At 35.9% G+C, this 25,952-nt stretch overlaps 1 protein-coding gene across 1 annotated transcript; it reads right to left on the bottom strand.

The window, feature by feature from the left end:
• Positions 1-5,864: 5,864 nt before the first annotated feature.
• Positions 5,865-25,489, bottom strand: ephx2 (epoxide hydrolase 2, cytoplasmic). The gene is made up of 20 exons (XM_065254843.1): positions 25,277-25,489; positions 25,029-25,126; positions 24,872-24,950; positions 24,217-24,373; positions 23,944-24,134; positions 23,210-23,332; positions 22,271-22,339; positions 22,087-22,182; positions 21,458-21,536; positions 18,656-18,690; positions 18,544-18,570; positions 15,372-15,457; positions 15,106-15,217; positions 14,944-15,018; positions 13,408-13,450; positions 11,534-11,636; positions 11,129-11,198; positions 10,654-10,734; positions 9,997-10,055; positions 5,865-6,150 (listed from the first exon to the last, which is right to left on the bottom strand). Exons 1-20 carry the CDS (start codon positions 25,472-25,474, stop codon positions 6,066-6,068), a joined length of 1,866 nt encoding a protein of 621 aa, XP_065110915.1. The 5' UTR covers positions 25,475-25,489; the 3' UTR covers positions 5,865-6,065.
• Between the last annotated feature and the right edge of the window lie 463 nt (positions 25,490-25,952).

Below are 25,952 nucleotides of genomic sequence, written 5' to 3'. Positions count from 1 at the left end.
TTGTATTCAGGTCCAAGTACTCACAAGCTATCCAAGTTTAAATGTGATTCACAATTGTTTACCAAATTGCATCTTTTCTCTCTCCACTGTCCTTTCTAAATGAAGGTAAAAGGCTCAAAAATTTAGTCGATATCCTAATATATTCTGTACATAACTTCCTTTAACCACATTATTGACAGATTTGGCATTTAGCTTTTTTGCATCTGATCTCTTCATACAGTATATTGTGTTAAGCTGAATTTAAATTAGTATGGGTACTAACTGAGCTGAGTGTTTTGGGATAAATGGGCATAGAAACAAGTAAACCATTCGGTCTCATCACACCTTTTAGAAGCAAAAGTGCCACACAAGAGATGGGATAAGATGACTGAGCATGACATCCACACATTTACAAAAACCCAACCGAATGAAGGCGTTTATACAGTAATGACAGTCTGGATAATAAGCTGTCCTCTGAAATAGATCAGTTAGTCAGCAGAATCTCAGCGTGATAACTCTCTTCTGAACTGGGCGGTAAGCAACCATGCTGAACATCTCAGATGATAACACCCAGAACATCATAAACACACCACCCAGTTTTGCATTGTCTCCAGGAAATGTAGTTAAACAAAACTGCTCTTTGTTGTATACGTGCAATCCATTTAGTGTTTAGATCATGGGTTTTTAAGAGGGTCCGTGGTGGTCTTCCTATCCTTGTTTTTGGAAAAATGAAATAAGGCATCAACAGTGTTGGGGAAGTTACTTTAAAAAAGTAGTGTTTGCTCGTTACTCGTTACTTTTTAAAAAAGTAATCCATTACTTTACTTAGTTACCGCCTTTGGAAAGTAACTTTTTACATTACTCGTTACTTTTACGTTACTTTTATGTTGCCTGTATTTTGAAAATATTTTGGAAACACACACAAACACACGAACACATACACACAATACCCTGTTACTCAGGCATTTGATCGTGACATTGTTAAAATCTTGTCTTTTTTACATGTTTTAACACTGTACATTCAACTTAAAATATTTAATTGTGTACAAGAAAAAAGCTCTTATTAATGAATTATTAGTAGCATGTTGTAGTGTGTCGGGAGATTGTGCTCATTGTTAAATAGCTTTGTGGCTATACTGCACTGGAGCGGCAGTAGAATTCAGCGAACGTCAAGAACAAGAAAAAAACAATAAGGCCAAGACGCGGGATTTAAATTACGTTACACGGACCATGTATAAATTTCAATGTTTCTGGACAGAAATACCAACTTTGTCTGGTATTAATAAGCTGCACATTGGAGTGCTGGCTGCTCCCCGCGGTGCTGAAGACGCGTGATGGCACATATACACAGATATCTACGTGCAATCTATTGGAAAGTGGAGGAGTCATTAGTTGGGTTAGTAAAATAACGAAATTACAGCTTTTAAATAGAAGAAAAAAAGTTTTTTTGTAAAGAGATATATTTTTTTAAGTTTAAAAGTGCAGAACTCTTCTCAAGGGGAAGAAAGCTATACTTTTCCCCTTACGTGCAACCTATCGGAAAGCCCAGATGAGTTAGTTGGGTTAGTAAAATAATGAAATTATAGATTTAAGTACAAAATAGTATTTATATAAAGAGAAATATTGAAATAAAAAGTGCAGAACTCTTCTTAAGTGGAAGTAATAAAGTAAAATAACGAATAATAATTATATAATAACGAATAATAGTTTCCAATAGGTTGCACGTAAATATCTGTGCTGCCACCAGTACTCCGTCCGAGCGCGTCTTCAGCACCGCGGCCAGCACTCCAATGCGCAGCTTATTAATACCAAACAAAGTGAACAAGTTGGTATTTCTGTGCAGAAACATTGAAATTTAAACATGGTCTGTTTAACATTATGTAAATTCCGCGTCTCTGTCTGATTGTTGTTTCAGTTTTCTTGTTCTTGACGTTCGCTGAATTCTGGGTTTATATTTTAAACTGCCGCTTCAGTGCAGTATAGCCACAGAGCTATTTAACAAGCACGATCTTCCGAGATACTATGCTAAGATACAATTAATACAAAACGAAATTCACTTCAAACGGAGTGGGTAGACATGATTTTGACCACTTTATTAAGTTTGTTTTCGTATAAACCTTTCTCTAAAGTGAATTTCGTTTTGTATTAATTGTATCTTAATTTCAATCAATGTTTTATCAACCAATTGCTTGAATTTAATAAATAAGAAATAAATAAAAGAAAACGATTTAGTTTTATATTTATGTTTTAAAAAATTATTTCATTTAAACATAAATATGAAGCTGAATCGTTTTCTTTAATTTACTTCTTATTTAAAATCAGGCAATTGGTTGATAAAACATTGATTAAAATTAAGATGCCTCCATCCCTCAAAAGTTAGTGTCAGCTGCTTCTTGCTTGCCATGATTTCTTTGCAGACTGATACGAGCCTCTGTCATGTGTGTGGACCTTGTGACTATTGTGCAAGCGCGCAGATGGCAGTGTCGCTGTCAAATCTAACCAAAAGTAACGTTGCACTGAATTGGAAAATGAACTACGTTACGTTACCAAATTTTCAGTAGTAACGCGTTACACTACTTTTTTCTCAAAAAAGTAGTTACGTTACTGTAACGCGTTACTTTGTAACGCGTTACACACAACACTGGGCATCAAACAAAAATGCATTAACAAATAATTTAAACTTGAAGTGAAGAGCATAACATTCCCATGCAAAAAATCTATGGTTAAATCAAATTGTTATGTATTGGGGGTCCGTGCTCCTCTCTATCCTTTAAGGGGTCTTTTGCTTGATGGCAAATCGCGTTTGACTAACGACGAGGACATATGTCTCATTTTAGGAAGCATTGTGACCCTCAAATCTATAGCTAACTAATGATCTCCCACATGTTTGGCCTGGACTATTGTCCCTTGTGGACACTAAACCGTGCTTTTATAAATCATCTCAAGTATCAACGTGTTACAGATGAAGTGTCAGGCGCTCTCTGCATCTGATGTGTATAGCATGACACCAACACAAATCTGAAATTGAACAAGGAAGGACTGTAGACTGATATTTTTACATCTGAAGTAAATGTGAGCGATGCATTCCTGTGCAAAACTGTGTTGCTACATAGCAATGTAAATCTGATGTGTGACATCGAGCCTACAAATGCACAAATAAATACTGACCCTTACTAAACTACTGTTAGTGAAATCAAAGCAATTAGTCTTTTAACATGACTACAATTGTTGAGTTTTGCTTTTAAAGCAGAAATTTTATTTGCTGATAAATAGATGGAACTGAATCTAAAGCTAAATGATGCATGAACACCTGTGTTTTTAAAATAGGAACTTGCTTGTTACTGCTGGAAATGATGCCTTTGTAAATCATTTCCAGTTTTTAAATGAAGCAGTCGCATTGGTTCCTTCCAACAGCCCATAATAAAGAAGCAATCTCAGGTCAAAGCAATCAGACGGCTAACACACACACACACACGCGCGCGCGCGCACACACACACACACAGAGCGAGAGAGAAAGAGAGAGCTCAGTGGCTGGAATCAAAGCTATTCCTCTGGAAATAATAGTGAGCATCTTTAAACCATGATGCATTTACATAGGTGACCTTAAACTTTTTGCCATTACTGTATATAGGCTTTTATAATACAATTAGTCACGGCACACAATTATGCACACAAAATTGCTGAAATTACACACATTGTGAAAAGACGTACGCATTTGCACCTAAACTAAAGAGTTTATATTAGGACCTTTTTAAAGGGTACTGCTAGGACTGCTCGATTATGGGCAAAATCATCATTATGATTTTATTTATTTATTTCTTTTTAAACCATGGTCACGTTTATTTAACACGATTACTCTGTGACCTTGAAAACATGCCTTTAGTTAATCTTTTGATTAAAGGCGGGGTGCATGATTTCTGAAAGCCAATGTTAATATTTGATATCTAAACAAACACGCCCCGACCCCAATAGAATCTGGACCTTCTTTTGATAGACGCGCCCCACACATACGCATGATATTAACAATGTCGGTTAATAGACACGCCCCTTACTGCCAATAGGGAATGTGAAGTTGTTGTCACGCCGTGTTGCATTATGGGTACCATATTTGCAGGATCGCGTCCTATCCCGCTGTATTTGAGTTTGAGTGTTGGAGGTTATGTTTGGATTTTCTGTCAAGATTTCAATAAACTTTGATATGTTTGGTCAGTACTGCTTGATCAAGAACTGCCATAGCAGGTCACACAATCGTTCCTGGAAGGAAACTGAACAACGGAATACGTTTTCAGTAATTCAGTAATTTGTGATTAATAAAAGCAGAACCACTTAATTTGTCTTGTTTTTATGCTAACACTGTCAAACTAACTTAAACGTAAATGTAAATAATTTATTTATTCATTCATTCATTTCTGATCGACATAACCATAGATATGTATATAAAGGCTAGATGGCTCGTCCGCGCTGATGGCCAATTGAGTTGAACGTCCGCATTTTGGCGGCCATCTTAGGACAGGGCGCTCGCTCACTCGTAGCATTGAGTTTTAATGATGCAGGTACTTTTAAATGACCATAACTTGCTTAATTTTTTACCGATTTTCAAACGGATTGGTTTGTTATAAACGTCAAAGATGTACCTATGACACTGAATACGCATACTAAAAATAAATAAAAAATTCATGAAACATGTTAAAGCATCCATAATTATAGCCACGTTAATAACGATTGTAAAAAACCAAACCGTTTGTAAATCCGTCAAGAATTCAGCAAGTTACGAGCATTTTAGTTGGCGTATGTCACTCACCTTCCGTCCACAGCAGCAGGGAGCAGCACTATGGCAGCACTGACCTAAGATGGCCGCCAAGTGACGACACAGCTGACTCCGCCTTGAGCCATCTAGCCTTTATATACATATCTATGGACATAACCACATGAGTTATAAAAATAAATATTTAGACAATTATAACAAATATTTTTTATTAAATGCAACCGCTCAAACCCACTGCTTATGACTCTTTAAAATAACATAACGTTAGCTAAATATTTAGCATTTTGTTTTAATAACTTGCAACACTGCGTGATGTACCTTCACATTCCCTATTGGCTACAAGTGTGTTTTGGTACTCTGCCTGACTTTTTTTTTTTTTTTCAAAAATCATGCACCCTGCCTTTAAGTAACAGTTGCAATATGCTAAACGTGTCAAAGCAGTGGTGTCTTTGAAGTGCCTTACAAACATATCGGTCCAGCAGCATGCAATTTATATTTTAATAGCACAATAATTGTTTAAATAATTGATTATCTTGTTTTTGTAATTGTTTGAATCAAAAATTGAAAATGAAAAACAATTCCTTAGGTACTGCCCTGGTGACCATTTTAAGTAAACACTTATTTTGAATGTATTTATTTGGAATAACACATCAAAGTGTTCACAAATTGGCCCAGTTTATATATTGGTCTATGGCTAAATCGGCCATATATAGTATAATCAATATCAATAGTGCACAACAGACATACAGATGTGGCCTTTAAAAAGAGAGCAGAATGCCGCAAGCACTTCCGAAAATTTTGCGGGATCCTGCAGAAGGGGGATTCGGTGTGGGACACAGCAAATACAAAAACCTGTAGATGGCAGTCTTTTTTCATGTAGGCCATACTGACGACAATATGTGTACTCGACTTTATGCTGAGCATACTGTTTGATATTGAAGAAACATGACAGGGATTCTTGGTGCTTTGGCATTACTTTGATTTCACATGCACGCTTTTTGGCAAACATTTGGTTGGCAAAGTTTTCTTTTGCCAGTTAAATACTGTAACACTACTGCTGATTCTTGTAAAAATCATTAATAATTTGGTTCATCATAAAACAAACACTGAACCTATTGGCTCCTTCAAACCATTTATTAAAAATGTTAGTTCATGTTACAATCGCAAAAGTGAGAGCTGTGCTTTGATATTGAAAAGTATTATAAAAAACTTCATTGAAAAAGCTTCATTTAATTCCTCTTAAGTAATAAATGACAACTTATATATTCAGCAAGCTAGGATATTAGTATGCTTTTAACTAAGCTGGTTTATCCAGATCATTTCATAACTTTGGATGAACAGGGATGGAGGCTTTCTGATGCGATTCCTTAAGCCAGGTGATGAGGATTGTATTCAGCTCTGCAGGTCTGATGAGAGATAAAATGAAGAATAGACTAGTTACAGTATAATATCAAACACCACGACTGCCAATGGATTAAAATAGTTCAGATGGGTTATTATTTCTTTAGTTTCATCACCGTGCAAACATTAAATAGAAAACACATGAACAAAACAACCACAAAGCAACTCCAACAGGAAAAATAACATTTCCCACATAAAAATCTTTTTAACAGGGTGTCATATTCTGACAGGGTCAGGGGTTTTATCACTTGTCGTTTTTTTGAAAACGAAGCGAGGCATTTAGTGACAGGTTGCGAATGTCAGCGTTCATCTATTGATTAGTGAAGTTCAGTGAAGGATGAAGGGCTTAATGGATTCAGAGGGGTCAAGAGACATTGAAATTATTTACAGCCTCACATGTCCAGCTATCGAGACCTCGGGTCAATGTAAAGAGGAAGTTAAATCTCTGTCGGCCTACAATAACAGTCTTTAAACATTACACTGAGGACATTTCACCATCTGGGTTAACTATATAGACCGGATATAGTCCAGCTATGAGTAACCCACTTTTAGCCAAAATAACATGAAGTAAAGATGTATGATATTCAATCATGTAAGCAAAGTCAATAACTATAACAAGCCGTTTGGTTTCGCTTATTTATTTCATTTTTCTTTGATTAAACGTCTATTTAATTTTCACTGACAACCCAAATTTTCCTTATTTTAGCCTGGGCTGTGTTTGGATGGCTATTAGATGTCTTTGCAGTGCATGATGAGCCGGGTCAGTTGCATGAGGTTTATCGCCTCTGTCTCTGGGAATAATATTTACTAAAGATATTTCACAAAAACAGTTTAAAGTCAGCTGAACTCCCAGGTGGAAGTATGTGAGATATCTGATATTTTGTAACATAATGTTACCATTTCATAATCCACCATTTCCTCAACTAAAATCATCTGAATCTCAAAAAAAGCTGTGGAGAACATGATAAAAAGTTGCATGATATTTATTCCTGTCTTTATGGTGAAATACATGTTAAAGTTTTGTAATCTCGGTGTTGAGTTGATTTGCATCAGTGCCGTGTTTCTGTCATGTCCTGGCGTATAATATTGTCCAATCACTAAATCTGCAGTAAAAATTTATTTAATATTTAATAACAGATAGTTATAAATGTACCCATGCTTCTTAAAAACAAATGGCTGTAAGAGTGACCTGTGGACTTTAAAGGCAATGTTTAAAGGTTTAAAGATTCCAGGTGAAAGGCACATTACACGATCAATAATCTACCATAACTATTTTTAATCTTTATATTAACATGCTAAAATCAAGTTGCATGTCAATCATCTGTAAACATTTTAAACATTTAGTACAGGATTTATAAAAGTAGTGATGGTTAACGTAAAGATTCCTGTCATAGTATTTACATTTATGCATTTATAAAAAAAACCATGCTTCATTTAGTGTTAAATATGTATTAGTCATTTATTTCTAAATTTAAACCCCATGACCTATGCTGCAAATGCAGATCTCTACCAATTAAGCAACAGGAACAAAGAGGAAGTTTAAGTGTCCGACAATCTTTCAGCATCAAATCTTGTTAAAATAACCAGATATGCTACTGTATTTAAAACCACCACTGGCCTTTAAAACCACCACTGGGTCAGCACCCCCTTACCTTCGCTTGCTTATAGAGCCACTGCGCTCTGCCACCGAGCGACGACTTGTGGTACCATCTCAAAAAGGGAAGAAAACACTAACGCGTACCTTCTCAGGAACTGTCCCACAACTGTGGAATGATCTGCCGGTCGTGACACGATCAGCTGACACTGTAGCTGTCTTTAAGACTCGGCTAAAAACCCATCTCTTCCACCATTACCTAACTTCCTAATTTTACCCTTCTCTTTATCTCTTTCTCTATCTACCTTCCTCTTTATCTAAAAAAAAAAAAAAAAAAAAAAAAACTACTAACATACCCTTGGCTATGTATATTGTGTTGGACTTGATGAGACTATTTCCAGTGCACTTATGTATTGCTGTCTTATGTTGCCATAATTGCTTCTATTGTTTACCTCACTTGTAAGTCGCTTTGGACAAAAGCGTCTGCTAAATGACTAAATGTAAATGTAAATGTATTAACCTAATTTATTTGATTAAATAGGACACCCTCTATAACATAACTTAAAGTTCAAGTTAATTTGATTTATAAAGCACATTTAAAAACCACCGGGGTGGGTGTGTGTGACCAAAGTGCTGTACAATCTCAATTTTATGTACATAATAAATAAAACAGCAAAGATTTTTTTAAAGAAACGACAACAAAATGGTCTAAGATAGGAATAATTACTAAAAGCCAAGGAAGAGAGACACCCTGATAAAGTACAGATACTTGGAAAATGTCCTTTAATAAAGTAAAAATACTTGAGTACTTTACACCTCTCGCTGAGACACGCAGCACATTTATTTTTCCTGGTCACGGACAAATAGTTGCATACTCGCCATAACAATAGAAGGAAACGCTGTGTTTCCTAAAAATGTACCCAAGGAAGTAAATATAGAAACGAGTGTGGGTGCTAAAATCAAACCCTGAGGTGCACCACAAGTTAACTGTTAGAATTTAAGGAGGTATTTTTAAATTACCTTGCATATTATGTTAACCTCATGATTGTACTCAATGGTGATCTTCATATGCATTCGCTTGCATAAATATTTCATTTAAATGTGCAGAATCTTGAAGTAAAGTCCCGAGCTAACTTCCTTGTTCACATTGTTCCTAGTTTCAACTTCCCTGTCAAGTTATGTGTATATATCTGTCGATGAATCATTAAAGTATAGTTTATCAAACTTGTTTATTACATAAGTGTTGATCACTATCGTCCAGAAGTTTCCATGCTTTTGTTTGGAGGTGATCAATACTTCCTGTTTTATCCTTGTAAAATGTAAGCCTTTTTAAAAAAAACTTTGACCTTTGCTTATCTCAGACCTCATCCAGACTACGCTACATAGAACATCTCTCTAGTCTAGACTAAAAACAAGACCAAGAAACGGCTTTTAAAAAAGGATTTGAACCAACTTAAAACTGCACCTTCTCAAATGACAGATAACAGTGTCACCAGTTTTCACAGCCATTAAAAATATCAATAAGAAACCTTTAGCGTGGTGGTTTCAGTACTGTGCAGTAATTTAAACCCAGATTAAAAGCTTTTTTTAGGAAAGTTGATTTTTTTACATCACAGAACCAGATTTATTTAGCAATGAGTCAAGCTTTGGTCCCACTATATCAATTAAGTTTTGCAATTACTTCCTTCACTGACTTTAGAGAATTGAAAGTAGTCAAGGAAGTCAATGGATTTGCAACCATCAGCAATTCATAATCAAGGCTTGTATCTGTTCCCCTTAGATTCCTGACTTTATCACAAAAAATGCCTCAGAAAATCTTCACAAAGTGCAACAGTAGGAAAAACATTTATAACAGAAAAAATAAACTTAAAGAGTGCAAAAAAAATAGGTAGATTTGGCTTTCTTAAAAGCTCTCTGATATAAAGACAATCAGTCCTTAAGAATATCTAAAGAAATTAGCAGTTTGTCTTTATTTCATTTTCTTTCTGCACATCTGCAAGCTTTTCTCATTTGCATTTAGGCATTTAGCAGACACTTTTATCTAAAGCGACTTACACGGAAACAATCAGGAAACAATTAAGCAATTTGTCATAGGAGGCAAACGCCTCAGGGAGTGGATGTACTAAAAGTGCTTCCACTTTTTCCAATTTCCAACCAAGATTTCCTGACATTCAAACAGCTATTCAGACCTGTAAACTGTTTCTATATTTGTATATCTGTAATGTAAGTTGATTATGGATACAGAAGTCAACTCTACCTTTCCATTTGAGTCCAGTGTCCACATTCATCAATTTGTTTTCTGGTGAGATTGGGGACCTAAAGATAAAAAACAGGCAATATATCACTCCAACATACACATGAAATAATACTGTATGACATCACACTGCATTCACAGCAAAATGACTATAAATACAAGTTTATCCCACAAATATAAACCATGCTTTTTTAAAAATAAAAAAATTCCACTTAACCATTGTGAAAGAAATACTTTCAATAAACAATCAAACCATTAGCAGCATTAACAGTAGGAAGTGATTGCATTTACATTTGAACTTTAATCCAAAGGGACACTGGATTTAACATACACAGTTTGTCAATATATGTGTTTGTCACGAAACATAACCCATGATCCAGTTAAGAGACACAAACTTATATTTGCATATATATTTATAGTTTTATAATGGTAACTGATGCACATTTTTTTTAATTTTTCAAAAGTGCAAATGGTGACCCTGCATGCTCGAAATGTCACGCATTATGTGAGAGTTCATGGTTAATTTTGTACAAATGTTTTTAAAATGGAGCTGCCGACTTCGGCGTAGATCTGGCCATGAGTCGTCTGCTGTCTGGCTTGCCATAGAGCATGACGTGAATACAGACATAACATAAATGAATAACTGCGAGGTGAACTCACCAGTTTCTCCATGCCTGTGGTAAAGACTGGCAGAAGTACAGGATCCTTTCCAGCGGTCACCATTAAAGCTGGCATCATAACCTGTGGAGCAAATATACTTTATGTAATAATATATGAACTCGTCAAATGTGACTTGACTTTGCCGCTTAATACAAAATAACTTTTCAGTCATTATTCATGTCACATTGTTAGCTGTGACAGGATCTCATTTCATATGATGGTGAGAAAATCATGATAAATAGTGATAGTTTTCACTTGTTGGATGAAGTACCCATCAAAAATGTTTGCATTACATTATGAGGTCATCTGTATAAATAGAAAAGTTTATCAGTGCTTTAACTAAAGTCACATAAGGGTCAAATGAAACAGAGGCCATCTGCTGTGACTATGACGGCACCCAACGTGCTGTGAATGTTTTTGACAGTGATGGTGTCAGAGATCTGGTCTTCTGGCGGAGAACCTGGAGGACACTTACCTTGCCCCTTGGCCTGGAACACATCCAACGCCAGTTCCTCTCCCCATTACGGTACCAGTTCAGAGGACCCCTGAGACAAAACCATGAAAACATGTCATCTATATGCAGTGAATACACAAACAGCATCAGCATGCATATATTATCAGCCTCTGAAGCTGAACACATTCAACAGCAATCTTCTAAATCTTACAAAAAATATGAAGACATGGCAACATAATTTAGTTGAATAGAGGATTACTCTTAAAATTAGATGTAATGGTTCATAACTAAAACCCTGTGATAAACCTGAATCATAAACCTAGCCCCAAACTCTTATATGAACGTTATTCCAGTTCCAAAAAGGACTTTGCAAAATGATCAAACATCAATAAAATGAACATAATCTAGATTTTGGATTCACTATACCTGAAGCCATTTTTGGAGTACTGTTGAACGTAATATTGCAGAGCAGACTCGCTCAAAATAGCACTGCGGGGAGGATCATCGGGTAACCCTACAAATAATCCACCTGATACAAAAAACACAAAGAACCCCACAATCTTATCTCAGGAGACATAACGGATGGATTGGAGCTTTAAATATGGGGCACTATGCAATGCCATTATCAGGGGCGCTGTAAAGGGGGGGTAAACAATGACGATTCTCGGGGCCCACGAGTAAGAGGGGGCCCAGAGAAGCCCCCAAAATTGTGGTGCTAAAAAATATTTAATAGTAAAAATTATTAACTTTAAATTATTCTATTTGCTGTTTCCTGGTATCAAAAAAAAATATTTGTTTAGGAAACAAAAACATCCGTGGGCCCCTCTCCCCCTCTCAATTAACATAAAATGGTTCAGTCCGCCCAAATTGTATAATCCAGGCAACACAGCTTGACTTCACTTATAGCGCTGGAAGAATATCAACTTGGCAAACTCAATTTAAACAGCGCAAAATGACTGCCTGTGGACGATATAGATAGAAATGATTATATTTCTGTTTTTATTCACACAATAAATATTTCAACTAGTTTTAAAGAAAATGCATGTAGTTTTAGAAAAGTCAGGGAGCAGCAAGGCTTTATGATTTATTTAGACAAAGTTATTGACTATGCAAATTTCAAAACGGTCAAAATGATGCCTTGTTCGTTCTAGTGTTAAAGATAATTACCACACTGCAAAAAATTATTTTCAAGAAAAAAATTCTTAGTAGTTTTGTCTTGTTTTCAGTAAAAAATATCTAACATTTCTTAAATAAATATGTTTTTTCATGATGAGCAAAACGACCCAAGAAAATTAATCTAGTTTTTAGACCAAAAATATTAAATTTAAGTGATTTTGTGCATAAAACAAGCAAAAAAATCTGCCAATGGGGTAAGCAAAAAAAAATCTTGAAAATTTTTCTTAAACACTAAATTCAAGAAAAATTCAAGAAAAATTTGCTTACCCCATTAGCAGATTTTTTTTGCTTGTTTTATGCACAAAATCCCTTAAATGTAATATTTTTGGTCTAAAAACTAGACTTATTTTCTTGGGTCATTTTGCTCATCAAGAAAAAACATCTTAATTTAAGAATTTTTAGATATTTTACCGAAAACAAGAAATAAATACTAAGAATTTCTTTTCTTGAAAATATTTTTTTACAATTCATAAGTTTAAATGTTACGGTTAAAATGACTGGTGGTGGCCGTTCTAGTGTTAAAGTGCATGATAAGCGAACTCAATTTTCTCCCCATGTTAGGTCAAGAAAACGCTGGAAAAAATAACAATACACAGTTTTAGTTAATGTGTTTAGTAAATGAGTCTAGTTTTAAGACAAATGAATATACAATTTAAGTGAAATTGTCCTCAAAACAAGCAAAATGATCTGCCAATGGGGTGAAATGGTTTTTTTTCTTAAACACTTAATTCAAGTAAAATTTTCTCACCCCATTGGTAGTCAAAATACCATAAAAGCGCATGATTTTATGTAAATTAATATGAAAAAAAGTCTCCGCTGTATTGGGGGCCCTGTCAAGATTCTTTTCATGGGGCCCAAAATCCTTAGCAGCGCCCCTGGCCATTATAAAGCAGAAAAGAGCCAGGATATTATTTAATACAACTCTGTGTTTGACTGAAAGAAGAAAGTCATATATACCCAAGATGGATTGATGGTAAGTTATGGTAATTACTCTCAAAATCCATTTATGTCTTTCTATTTACATGCATGGTTTAAATGTTTTTAACTAAGCCTACGGTTCTCCATTATTTATCATAATGAAAACTACAACATTTATTTTATAATTATACATTTAGATTTCTTACCTCTCTGGCAGACCCCAGCGCTGTTAAACTCGGGACGTTTACCCTGAAAAAGGCAGATTCACTTTAAAGGGGACATATAATCAAAATCTGTTAACACTTATATTAACCTAGAAAATGAAAAACCAAGTAACTTAGTTTTGTTAAACCATTCTCTGCAAGCATGTGAAAAATGTGATGTCAAAAGGGGATAATTCCGCCCCTTAATCCAACCACAGCTCTGCCATTTAGTTCAGCTCCTTTGCAGTTTAAAGGACACACCCAAAAACGAGCACTTTTGCTCACATCTATAAAGTGGCAATTTTAACATGCTATAATAAAATATCTAGATGATATTTTGAGCTAGCTAAAACTTCACATATGTACTTTGGGGACACCAAAGATTTATTTTACATCTTAAAAAAGTCTTGTGAAATGTCCCCTTTAATGAAAAACATGTCAGGAATTCATAAACAGATAAACATGTGTTTAAACAAAATAACATAAAACATGTGTTTAACAAAATGTCCAAACCATGGGTTTGAGCATATTGTTAAAAGTCTGAACCCTCCTACACCTTCGAATGAGCAGTGCAGATATAAATTGTCTCTTTGTTTGATAAATGGGAGTAATTTGTGTGAATATAGATGCTGTGAATAGTTGCTTGGTGTCTCTGACAGCTTGCATCCCCCTCAAGTGTGGAGATTTCCCTTGTTTGTCATCATCACTCGAGGGTTTGTGTGTCATTAAAATGCAGCGTGTGTCTTTCTGAGGCTGATGGCCAATCTGCTGTTTGTAATTCATCACTTCAGGATCACAGGTCCGGATGGGAGCGCTTTAAGTGTCCCTCATTATGATGCTGGGTCATTCAGCACAACTCGGTTCTTTCATCCTCACCGGTGGCTTTTTGATGGCACGAAAAATCTTACAGATATCTGTGTTACCACGTTAACTCTTTCACCGCCAGCGTTTTTAAAAAAAGTTGCCAGCCAGCGCTTTTCATGATTTTCACCAAAGTTTAATGCCCTCCAGAAAATGTTCTTCTTTAAATATATAAACATACAATATACCAAATGAAAGAACAGACCCTCTGCTTTCAAAAAACAAAAAAAAGTTTCATCCTACCTTTAGTATTTTGAGCGAAAAGCAGAGATAATTCCATTTTTGTGACGGACTTTTCATAGAGATCACATTCAGAGCGATCTTTAAAACAGACACGGACATGCAGCAGCTTGCCATAGGGCAATACTTCCGGTTTTAAAAAGTTGCGGAAGGGCGCCACCTGGTGGATAATAGCGGTATTGCGGAAAGACGGAAAATCTCGTCATTGGCGGGGAAGCGTTTTCTCTTAATTGACGAGATATCTCGTCAATGGCGGGGAAAGAGTTAAAATCTACTACCTGTATTATTTGGTTGTATTTTTAAAGCTTTTTTAAATTAAATGAAATATCAAGTAATTTATACTCAAATAACGCGTTAACTAAATATATAGTAGTTACAGAATTTTTTTTATTTTAATAACAAAAATACACATAGCTATATAAATATCTAAAAACTTACAGCCTCATAACTTGCAAAGAACATCAGTTTGAAAGTTCGCTCCAGGTTTTTCTCCAGTTCGGCCTCGGCAACATCCTGACACGAGAGAGAAAAGGCATGGATATGGGTTGTGCAAATAAAGTTTTGATGAATCACTCATGATTTAATTGTGATATCACTCACAGGTTTCTGAAAGTAGAGCTGATAATCAAAGATCGGTATGGCCTTCAGTTTCTCCAGTGGGTTTGTGTTTGGATCCACAGGAAACAGCGGTGTGTTGAGAGATGCCACAGCCCTGCAAGTCACCACGAAAACACAATCATTTAAATTGTTAGATATTGAAAATTTTACTTGAATGACAAACAAAATGTCAATATGGTTATTGCAGGAAGTATGTATGTACAATTGACTTTGTAATTGTGTATAACAATTGTTTGTCATGCAGGTACCTGACTCTCTCAGGGTGATACTGAGCCATGTTCCAAACCAGAGAACCACCCCAATCATGACCCACCAATGTCACCTGAGCGATTCCCTGTGAAACACAGAGAGACGATATCATTAAGGTTATGTTTACATGACAATAGTTGGGTTTCCATTACACTGATTTTATTATATATAAATTCCTTAGGTGGAGTGCACACCAAAGCTTTTAAACGCGGCTGAAAACACCAAGCAGACGCCAACTGCCAGCTTTTTTTTCAGACGACTGCCAGCTTTATTCTGCTGAGCGCTTTGGTACTTCTTGTTTTGTTTATCAGGCGTTGTACAATGTGCAGGTTGGTTGTTGTGATGTTTATCCCGCACCTCCTCCACTGTGATTGGACGGTTGTGTGAGAACTGACATTGACGAGCTGAGCTTTTTCAACTCTCGGCGCTCAGTGCTAATGCAGGGCTCACACCAGACATGGTAGAGGCGGCAAGCGCGAGTAATTTACATGTTAAGTCAATGAAAAGACTTGATTAGGCATCCTGCGGCGCAGAACGCGCTGTGCGGATGGCAAGTTCCGTGCGAATTGAGCATTGCCGCGGGAAACGCGCAAGTGGAAAAATCTGAACTTCGGCCGATTTCCGTGCCGCGTTACCAATCAGGACCTTGCTGCAGTAGTGACGTGATTACAGGAAGCGAGCGAAGTCTCAGCGGAGTCGCAGAAGCCCCTCCCATTACACAAATTTCCGCGTGAATGTCTCGAATGACTAGAATTTCACGTGCGAATGAAGCGAGTAAACTCAAATGTTCAAGCGTCCAACTACGCGCATAGAGCGCGTTTTTGTCACTTTTACCGCGGCTGGTGAGAATGCTTTGGGTGAAAAGCTCCGCTCGTCAATGTCAGTTCTCAAACACCCGTCCAATCACAGTGGAGAAGGGGCGGGACAAGTATCACAACAACCAACCGGCTCACAGCTCAAGTATCACAGCTACCAAAGCGCTCGGCTGAAGAAAGCTGTCGCTCAGCTGAAAAAACAGCTGGCATTTGGCGTCCTCCAGGCGTTTTCAAACGCGTAAAAAAGTTTTGGTGTGCACAACCCCTAAACGTGAAATAAACCCGCTAGCTGTAACTAACTGTATCAGCTGACGTTGTCTTTTATGTCCATATATGGAGCTTGACGTCATCGTAATGCCTTTGCTGTGCAGGTTACCAATACTACCGTCATTCGCTCTAACAACTTGATGGAAAGATTTTTTTGTATTTTTATATTTTTTTCTGAATTTTGAAATACCAGCTAATGATGCTTTTGAAAAATGTTACATACACAACAATGCTGTGCTTACAAAGATACACAAAACAAGAAATGCTTTAGAAGGTTTCTGTGCAAGCTTTTATATGTTTGCTCTGCCCATCTAAACAACAGCAATTAAGATTTTTGAATATTTATAATATCAAATTGACATCAAAGATAATAGGAGGGTTAAAAAGATGCTCAGTGTTTTTGATGATATTGTACTGTACATTATTATTTCTTCTCCTTGTGATTGGCACAGAAACATCTTGCAATTCGGTTCTACAAATGTATGTGGCATGACATGAAATCTATCAATACAGACTAAACCACAACGTGGTCAACCTTGCAAATGTGTCTGTGTTATGTCTGGGTTTATTTCTGCGAAATGAAACAATTTTATTTGCCTAAGGAAAAAACATATTTTTGCATATAACAAAAGATGATTATTCGTCGCTTGTCGCTTTCATGCAAATCATTGCAGGTCATGCAAATTATGTCTCAGTGCAAAAAGTAGCATTTTCTGCAGGCAAAATACAATTTCTTGTTTTTGAGGTGTAATATTCATTCAACTTGGTACAATACAAACATATAAAGTAACATTTTGGCCAAGTTTAAATGTAAATTGTTTAAACCAGGTCAGGACAGCAAAACATTTATTTTTTTGCCCTGCTTCCAAGTATCATACATAAACTCAAACTAAGTATCATTAAGACTAAACAACTAAAGATTTCTGTCTCTCATTTTTGTCCCAATCAAATTTACATGATTATATCATCAACTGTAGTGGATAATAGGAGGATAATAACCTCCTTCACACCCAGCCCTCCAAACATCACACATATCAACTTAACAACTCAACCACATAAAACTACAGTATGATGATGTGTTTCCACATAGTAAGCAATAAAGTAGCATCAGTATGTAGATAACGCCAATAACAATTTAGTATAAAATAATGATGCATTTGAATATCTGAAATTATTCAGCGGTAGCTAGCTATCCATGTTAAGTGATGACAAACCTTCACGTCTACTGTCAGAGGTCATAAACCATCACTGCCACACAGTGACAAAAACACTAGGCCTGTATCTCATTGCATGCCATTGATACAAACATGCAGAAAGAAACCTTCCTTTTGAGCTTTTGACTTTAGAAACGAAGCCTGGTGTATTTTGAGTATTTTATCACTTCAACTTCTGTGATATTATAAATACACTGCTGTGATAACACCGTTAACTGAAGCTGAGCATCAGTTTCACACATTCAGTCCAACAGTCACACATCAAACATGCTTTTAGTAAACAGCAGTTTTACAGCTTTCAGATACGGTAAATATGTGGATTATTTGGCATATAATGTACGTGTTTGCATGCGTTGGGCAAGACAGGGCGGCTTTTAAAAGAAAAATATTGACATTATGTGGCTAGAAAAAAAGGGAACCATTGCATTTTATCTCAAAACTGTAACGTCAGTAAAAACCACGGTACTGTTTTAAGGATGTGCAAAGCCAGAGTGACTAATACATTTAAGACAAGTCAACTTACTAAACCTGATTATTGCTATCCTTATGTAAACCAAGCAGAATTCAGTAATCTTCAAATAAGTAAAACATGCCATTATTATTTCTTGATTTATCTTAAACTGGTATCGTATTGTATCCTATTGTACCCTTTTTTCAAACCTGTTAGCTTAGACATGTTTGATATTGTCTTTTAGTTCTTTTGTGATGTCTCTCTCTCATCATATTTTAGAAATGACTTGTTTTCTGTAACGCACACAGCTTCCATTAAATAACGCAGCTGGAAAGACCGTATTCGACATCAAGAATATCAAACATTTTATGCAAGAGAATTGCATGAGATTACATGCATGCATAAAAGCAAAACACAGACATACCATCTTATCCAGAAAAGTCACCAGATCCTGAAAAATGAAAAAGAAAAGTAATCAGTTTATTGTTTTAAAAACATGGCAGTAAATGATAAAGTAACTGTTTAGGCTTTCATACCAGCATGATCTGTTCTTGAGAGTACTCCTCAATATCTGTACAGACCCACAGAAATTAAACACAACAGTTATTTTGTGTTATTCTTCTTTTATCTTATAATAACACTGTGTATATGACGGCATAACTCCCATAGAGGGCACATTAAAATTTGAGGTAACATGGCAAGGACCATATCATCTGGCTGAAGGACAAAACTTTATTTTATATAAAGATTGGCAAAAAATGTTTCCTTAATATGTCGTGCCTATTTAAAAAAGTAATCAGAGTTGTGGCCGATGGCGTAGTCCGACATATAGTGCAGACACACTTTCGGCAATCCGTACCCCTATCTCAACCCTATACTGTTTCCTCTCCTGTCTGTCTGTATTATAAAAAACAAAATTCGCCCAAAAACATAACCATGGGTTCCCAATCTTTTTCAGAGATCCATTTCCAGGACGTTCCTCAACTTTCCAGGACCTTTTAAATATCATTAAAGCAAGCTCAATTCGGACAGAATATATTTAACAAATAACATTTACACGGTAAAGTCCCTGTCCAAGACCCTGCAACATCCAGCATGGCTGCATCACTATGGCGTAGGGAGAATTAAAAGCGTAAAGACTGCTACAGACAATGGTTGACAATGAATATATAATGTATAATGATTATATACTAATATATAATAAATAAATAGATCTGTTTAGTTACTTGCATTCTTCCAAATATTTTCCTTTGTGTTCAGCAGAACAAAGAAATGTATACAGGTTGAGAACAATCTGCAGGTCAGTGAAGGTCAGATAGAGTCAGACTGGTAACCAGAAGGTCACTGGTTCCAACTAGGAATGGATAGTTTTCATATTCTAATATTTGAGCTCATAAAAAGCAAACATTTGAATATTTATTTAAATTAAGTCAATTTAAATATTTGCACGGAATACAATTTAACATCAAGCTTATAATTATCACTGAATAGTTTTAACACAAACTATAGAGAGAATATAATATTGGTGTATACTGACAGTCTGTGGTATATAATTCTCAAAAATTTGCATATAGGCCTATTTACTGAAAGTCTGTTCCTCAGCCAGGAAAGCCAAAGGGGGAAAAAGCGCTGCCAACACACCGTAACAAACCTGATCTGACAAGAATATCTGCTTTTATAATGATAATAAATAAAGCAAATGGTTTGATACTTTCATGCCGACTGTTGAGATCCTAAAAACAAAGTGCTGTTGTCCCGTGACCGTCATCTGAGGAAGATATTTACTAATCCTACTGATTACTGCACAAAAAACGCTCCAATTGGTTATGGTAATACATAAAGTTAAATATTACATTTAATATTACATTTTACATTACTTAATTACATAAAAGATTTATACAAAGTTATTGAATTCTGATGCTCACCAGTTATATCATGCGTGCTTTGCAGGCCGCTGTGTGTATTTAATACGCATTTGGCAGATTTTTGAACTATAGCTTGAGATGTTAGTGAAAAAAGATTTAGGAACACATAGCCTACAAATTATTTTTTATATTCTGTATATTATAAGTCATTACATATGAAGTAAAAAGAGAGTTAAATAAGATGAGACAATTCTAATAAAGGTTTAACCCTGGTGACACAGTTTTCTTTTCTCATGAAAAATACGGATAATGGAATAGCATTTTTAATTTTCGAATGATTATTTTTCAGAAACGAATATTCAAACATTCGTGCACATCCAGTTCGAACTGGACTGACTGAAGTGCCCTTGAGCAAGGCACTTGACCCCTGTTTGCTTTGCAGTGATAGCTCAGTGCATACTAATTATAAGACGCTTTAGATAAAAGCATCTGTCAAATTATTAAATGTAAATGATGACAAAAATTTTGTGTTAAGTATCCCTTTAAATAAGAACGCTTTTTAAAATCCTGTTTTCTTTCCTTTTCCATGTGTTTTTCAGCACTGGAAAATTACTCATTCAATTTTCAGGAATTCCAGGTTTGCCAGGATGCGTGGAAACCCTAATAACTTATAATACAAATAATTATTATTCAATAGTGTGGTATATTGAAACTAGTGTCACTTTACCGCATATACTATAGTTGTGACTTTGCACCTGCTTTGCTCAAACAAAACATGCACTATCATTGCACACACATCCTTATACAGGATTAGCTCAAATCTGTCTAAGAAGTGCTCAGCACACATAGTGAAGAGCAATGCTTCTCAATTACATTCTCAGCGTGATGCTATCACAGGTTTAAGAACGTGCTAGGATCCCTCCAGGCATATAAATCAGTTCCCTGATTTTTAAAACCACTTTTTAACCAAAAAAAACCTTGCATTTATAAAAAAAAAGTAGTACATACACACATTTAAAACAAACTTTTAAAAGTTTATACTTTTTCAAATTAATATTTTAGTGTTTTTATTCTAAGGAGCATTTCATTAAGTATGCATCCTTAACTGCATCATGAGTCATGTGCCTGCAATTTTTTTTGTCAATTTGTGTGTGAACTGCTGGCATATAGTTGACGACCTCAAAAATAAAAGACGTGGACTTTAAAATAAATGATGGGAAAAAGGGAAAGCCTTTTAGTGTGGGCATTAAACTGTTATTGAAAGATGACCTTGGTCACACATGAAAGTTGTTGCTGATTATAATGAGATACTTGGCAGATAATAATAAAAGCAATAATTATTCATATTTATACAAATATAATTTTTAAGCACATAATTTTAGCATCTTCTCTAAAAGCACAATGAAGAAGACTAAAGTGAAACAATGACAAACAATAAAAACCCAATCTGATTCGTGTGACACATGAGCTGACCTTTAGGTGCAGTCGAGTCCCCGTAACCCTTCATGTCAGGAGCCAGAACTCTGAATCCAGCCGCGGCCAGAGCAGGAATCTGAATCCATCACAACAACCAATCAACACTGAGCAAAATCAGGCTACAAATCTACTGAAAAGTGTTGCAATGCAGTTGCTAAAGTATTCTGAGTGATGGTTAATGTGTTATGCAGTTACAAGGGAGTGTCTGTTGGATCCCAAAAATCAAAGTCCACTACTATATGGTCTCTATAATGTTCTGGTCTAGAGAAGTCCTTATGAGCATGAGCAAATATTCATTTGGGATTAATGATTTGATTTGTATCTTAGCAAATATCCAGTGATGAATTAGAAATCCCACTGATTGAAAAAATGTGCTTTCTAACCCGAAGCCATTTAAATGTTTGCCACAGGCGAAAATCCCTCCAGGGCAGCCTGGGGTTATGTTGAAAAACATGCTGATAGTTCATAAATCACTCTTTCTGGAATTTGAATCAACAACCCTCCTCATACCAACCCGACTACTGCCTTAATCTTTCATACATTATTCTTGCGGGGCATAGTACTGTATATTTAAGGTCTGTGATCTTGATCTGCTTTCGCATACGGTGAAGGTTGAGGTTCCTCACCTGATACCTCCATGAGAACCAACTCTCAGGGAATCCATGGCAAAGGAGAACAGGTGGCCCTTCTCCCATTTCAACGTAGTGGATCTTCACGCCAGGCTGATAAAGATAAGAACACAATCTCTTTCTCATAAGCCTTTCTACATATCAACACCACCCTGCCAGTAAACACAGGGTTTTACCTTACCTTAATATTTACATATCCATGGGAGACATTTTCAGGATCACAGATCTGCGGTTGGAGATCACCGGTGACCTGTTAACCAAAGCAGGGGTTGACATGAAATATTAGCAAGTTGCTACACAGCTATAAGACAACATTTTAATTGAGAGTGGACCATCTAAAATAAATTATTAAAAGCAATATGTTATTAAAAATATTGCCCATAACATGAGCAAATATGTATTACAAATATAAAAATGACAATTTTAAGGTCAATAAATAAATGCCCAATTATCATCTATCCTACATATGTTCATTAAATACACAGCGGTATCTAACAATAACTCTTTTTATTATGATTTTAAAGCTGGACAACTTACCCAGAGATCTCTTAAAGGGATAGTTCACCCAAAAATTGACTTACTCTCATGTTGTTACAAGCCTGTATAAATTTCTTTGTTCTGATGAACACAAATGAAGATATTTTGAAGAATTCAAAATTCAGAAGCTAGGCCGAGAAGCTAGGCAAAATCGCATACATTATAGGTAATTTTCCACGATTATTAACACAATTTTGCCTAGCTTCTCTGTGAAATACGGCTCTGTGTAGTAAATGCCACTCCATCTGAAAGCAGGTGATGGCAATTTACTACTAATCACCGAACCGGCTTTACTGATGAGATACGCAGGAAAATCGCAGGCGATTTTTTGCAAAGCTCTAGTTCGTAACCAAACCAATCATCAGCCCTATTCACTTCCGTGGTAGGAAAAAGAATACTATGGAAGTGAATGGGACTCATGAACAATTTAGTTACAAACATTTCTTAAAATATCTCTTTACTGTTCATCAGAACAAAGAAATGTATACTGGTTTGTAACAACATGAGATTTTTCATTTTTGGGTGAACTATCCCTTTAAGATGCCATGATCTCCATAAATAATTTGGAATCAGAATTCTGCACCTCTATTCCTGTAAGCTTCTGGATTCCCTGAAGAGTCTCAGTGATGTCATTGATCTGAACAGCAGTCATTCCCAAACCTTCAGCTGTCTTAATACTTTCTTCAGCAACATCCAACCAGACGACCTTAAAAATACATATCATACTTTAAAGAAGGAGTTATACTCATATAGTGCAGTGGTGGGTCACAGTTGTTTCTGATAGGGTCATGGACAGGGGAGCAAAACAAGGATACAAAATAATACAAAATAAAATGTCTCTAACTATGTAACTATGCATAATTATGATTTTCAATTTTAACACAATAAGGAAACTAAACAAATTTGATTTGTTGTATCTTTTCATTGAAACCTTGCAGTAATTTGGACTCAATCTATCACTTATAAAAGCTCTAGCCAAAGGTGGCGTGACATACCTAGAATCCTAAAAAACAATGCAAATCACATAGAAAATAGAAATGCACACAAAACAAGTAAGACAAGTTCATGTGCAATGATAAACATTACTTGTTATTGCGTGTTTTGTGCAGTGTGTTATTTGCATAAAATTATAATATATATAAAAATGTCTCTGATAAACAAACCTGTAAGTCTGTTTTGTCTGAATGTCAAATAAAATACCATATACAGCATAATCATAATAACACAACAGCCAACCTTTGTTGTGTAAGGTAGATTAACAAATATCTGTATTCATATTTAGATATTATTGACATTAAGATCATTTTCTCAACTTACTTCTTGAGGTTTTACAGCAAGTTTCTTGAGTGCATTGTTGAAAATATCCGACTCAGGGATTCGGGCACCGACATTGCAGGATCGCACAACCAGGTCAAAGTGACTCTCTAAGACAGAGATGATCCTTGCGGTGCTCTCTCTCTGATCGGTGTCATCAACCCAGATATTGGCTAGGACACATGTGGCAATGCCTCAAGAGAGAACCCAAGAATTTTTAGGAAAATATTTCTTTAAACTGGTTGTTATGTTGCAAGAAGAATAATACAGAAATACCATGATGACGGAGGACGGCTGCAGCATCAAGGATTTGCTTATTAAATTCAACCTGCCTAATTTCATCCAAAAGCTTCTGAATGGAGAACTGGCCTGGTAAAGACAAACCCTGTTCAGATGCCACCTTCTGACATTCAGCTTCAAACTCAGGAATCATCTGCCAAGTTCAACATAACAGTGTCATACTGAGTACAAAACCATTTTTGGTGAAGCATAATGTTTATAATATCTTTATGCATTTATCCAAAGCGACTTATACATTATACATTTGATCAGTTTGTGTGTTCCCTGGGAATCGAATGCCACAACCCTTGTGCCACTAATGCAATTCTCAACCAGCTGAGCTACAGGAACAATATACTTGCATAATTTATACTACAGTATTATCAAAAAATGTAAAATGTGCTCATGTAACTCAAAAGAGCAAAAGCTTTTGCTTGCAAAAGCAGCAGAAACGTCATGGATTTGATTATCAGGGAACAAATATACTGACAAAGTGTATACTTTGAATGCAATGTAAGTCGCTTTAAATAATGCATTAATCTAAATCAAATGCATTCATGTAAAAAATATTTGTAGCACATTATTTTATGCAATGTTAACTTAATGTGAAATGGAGATACATAAAAAATATAAATGCATGAATGTATATCACCTGAGTTAAAGTTATCTTTCCTCTCTCAGCTCGATACAGAGCATTATCACTGCCAACAATGACTTTATTTATGAAACCCCTAAAGCAAAAGACCTGTTAGTGTTCAATACAGTTGTTTTTATTGTTACGCAAATCAATAAGAAAAAAACTCACATACCTTAAAATATCAAACTTTTCTTCAAATTTCTGAAAACTCTGGGATAGTTGAGGGGTCACAACACCTCCCCACAGACTCAAACACACCACTTTCTTCATCTGAAATATTGTATTCACGTTTGGTGAAAACAGACAAGCCAAAAAAACTGAACAATAAAAATTAATGACCTTTTAACTTTGCACCTTACACAAAACTTACAAAGTTCAGCACAAACTAACATTGCGCAATACCAAAAGATCCGTGTTTACCTTTGACTTCAGATGATACTGCCTTGGATGAAGTGAACAGTAACTACAGTTTCCAGCTTCTGAAACTGACTCTGCTTTGACAATGAGTTTTGTAATACACTCGGAACAGCTGCTGATGTGATGTGTGAAATATGCATGTGTCTTCGACCGTAGGCGGCGCTGCGCAGACCGATCACTCTCGTGGTACTGTGATGTCATACGCCGCTCGGTCTGCGCAGATGCGCATAAAGTCGAACACAGCAAAGAAAACCGTTTCTCATGTGCAGGCTGCGTTATCAAGCCTGCCTTATTTATATTAACTGTGCATTACATTCAAATAAAAAACTGAGCATTACATTCGCAAGTCATAAGCATATTACAATTATTTACGATTAACTAGAATAATAAATAATAGTCGACTTTATATTTGTTAATAAACTGAAATAAGAAATGCGACCTCCAGAGGCTGCAGCGTTCGGATTGAGTAACGGTGTCATGAGCAATTCGGTCCCCCCGAGCAATTCGGACTCCCCTAGGACCCCGCGAGATTCCATTGGCTGGAAAAACTCCTCATGGGTAGTTTTCTTAGCGCCTTATTACAATTCCTACAAAATCGCGTTATGATTTATGTAGTTAGAACGTTGTTAAAATTACAATTGATGTCTTTTAAATGATGTTTCATATAGTAGTATATAAA

Source organism: Paramisgurnus dabryanus, chromosome 17 (genome assembly GCF_030506205.2).
Source record: "Paramisgurnus dabryanus chromosome 17, PD_genome_1.1, whole genome shotgun sequence".
Taxonomy (NCBI): Eukaryota; Metazoa; Chordata; class Actinopteri; order Cypriniformes; family Cobitidae; genus Paramisgurnus; species Paramisgurnus dabryanus.
This window is presented reverse-complemented; position numbering and strand designations above follow the sequence as displayed.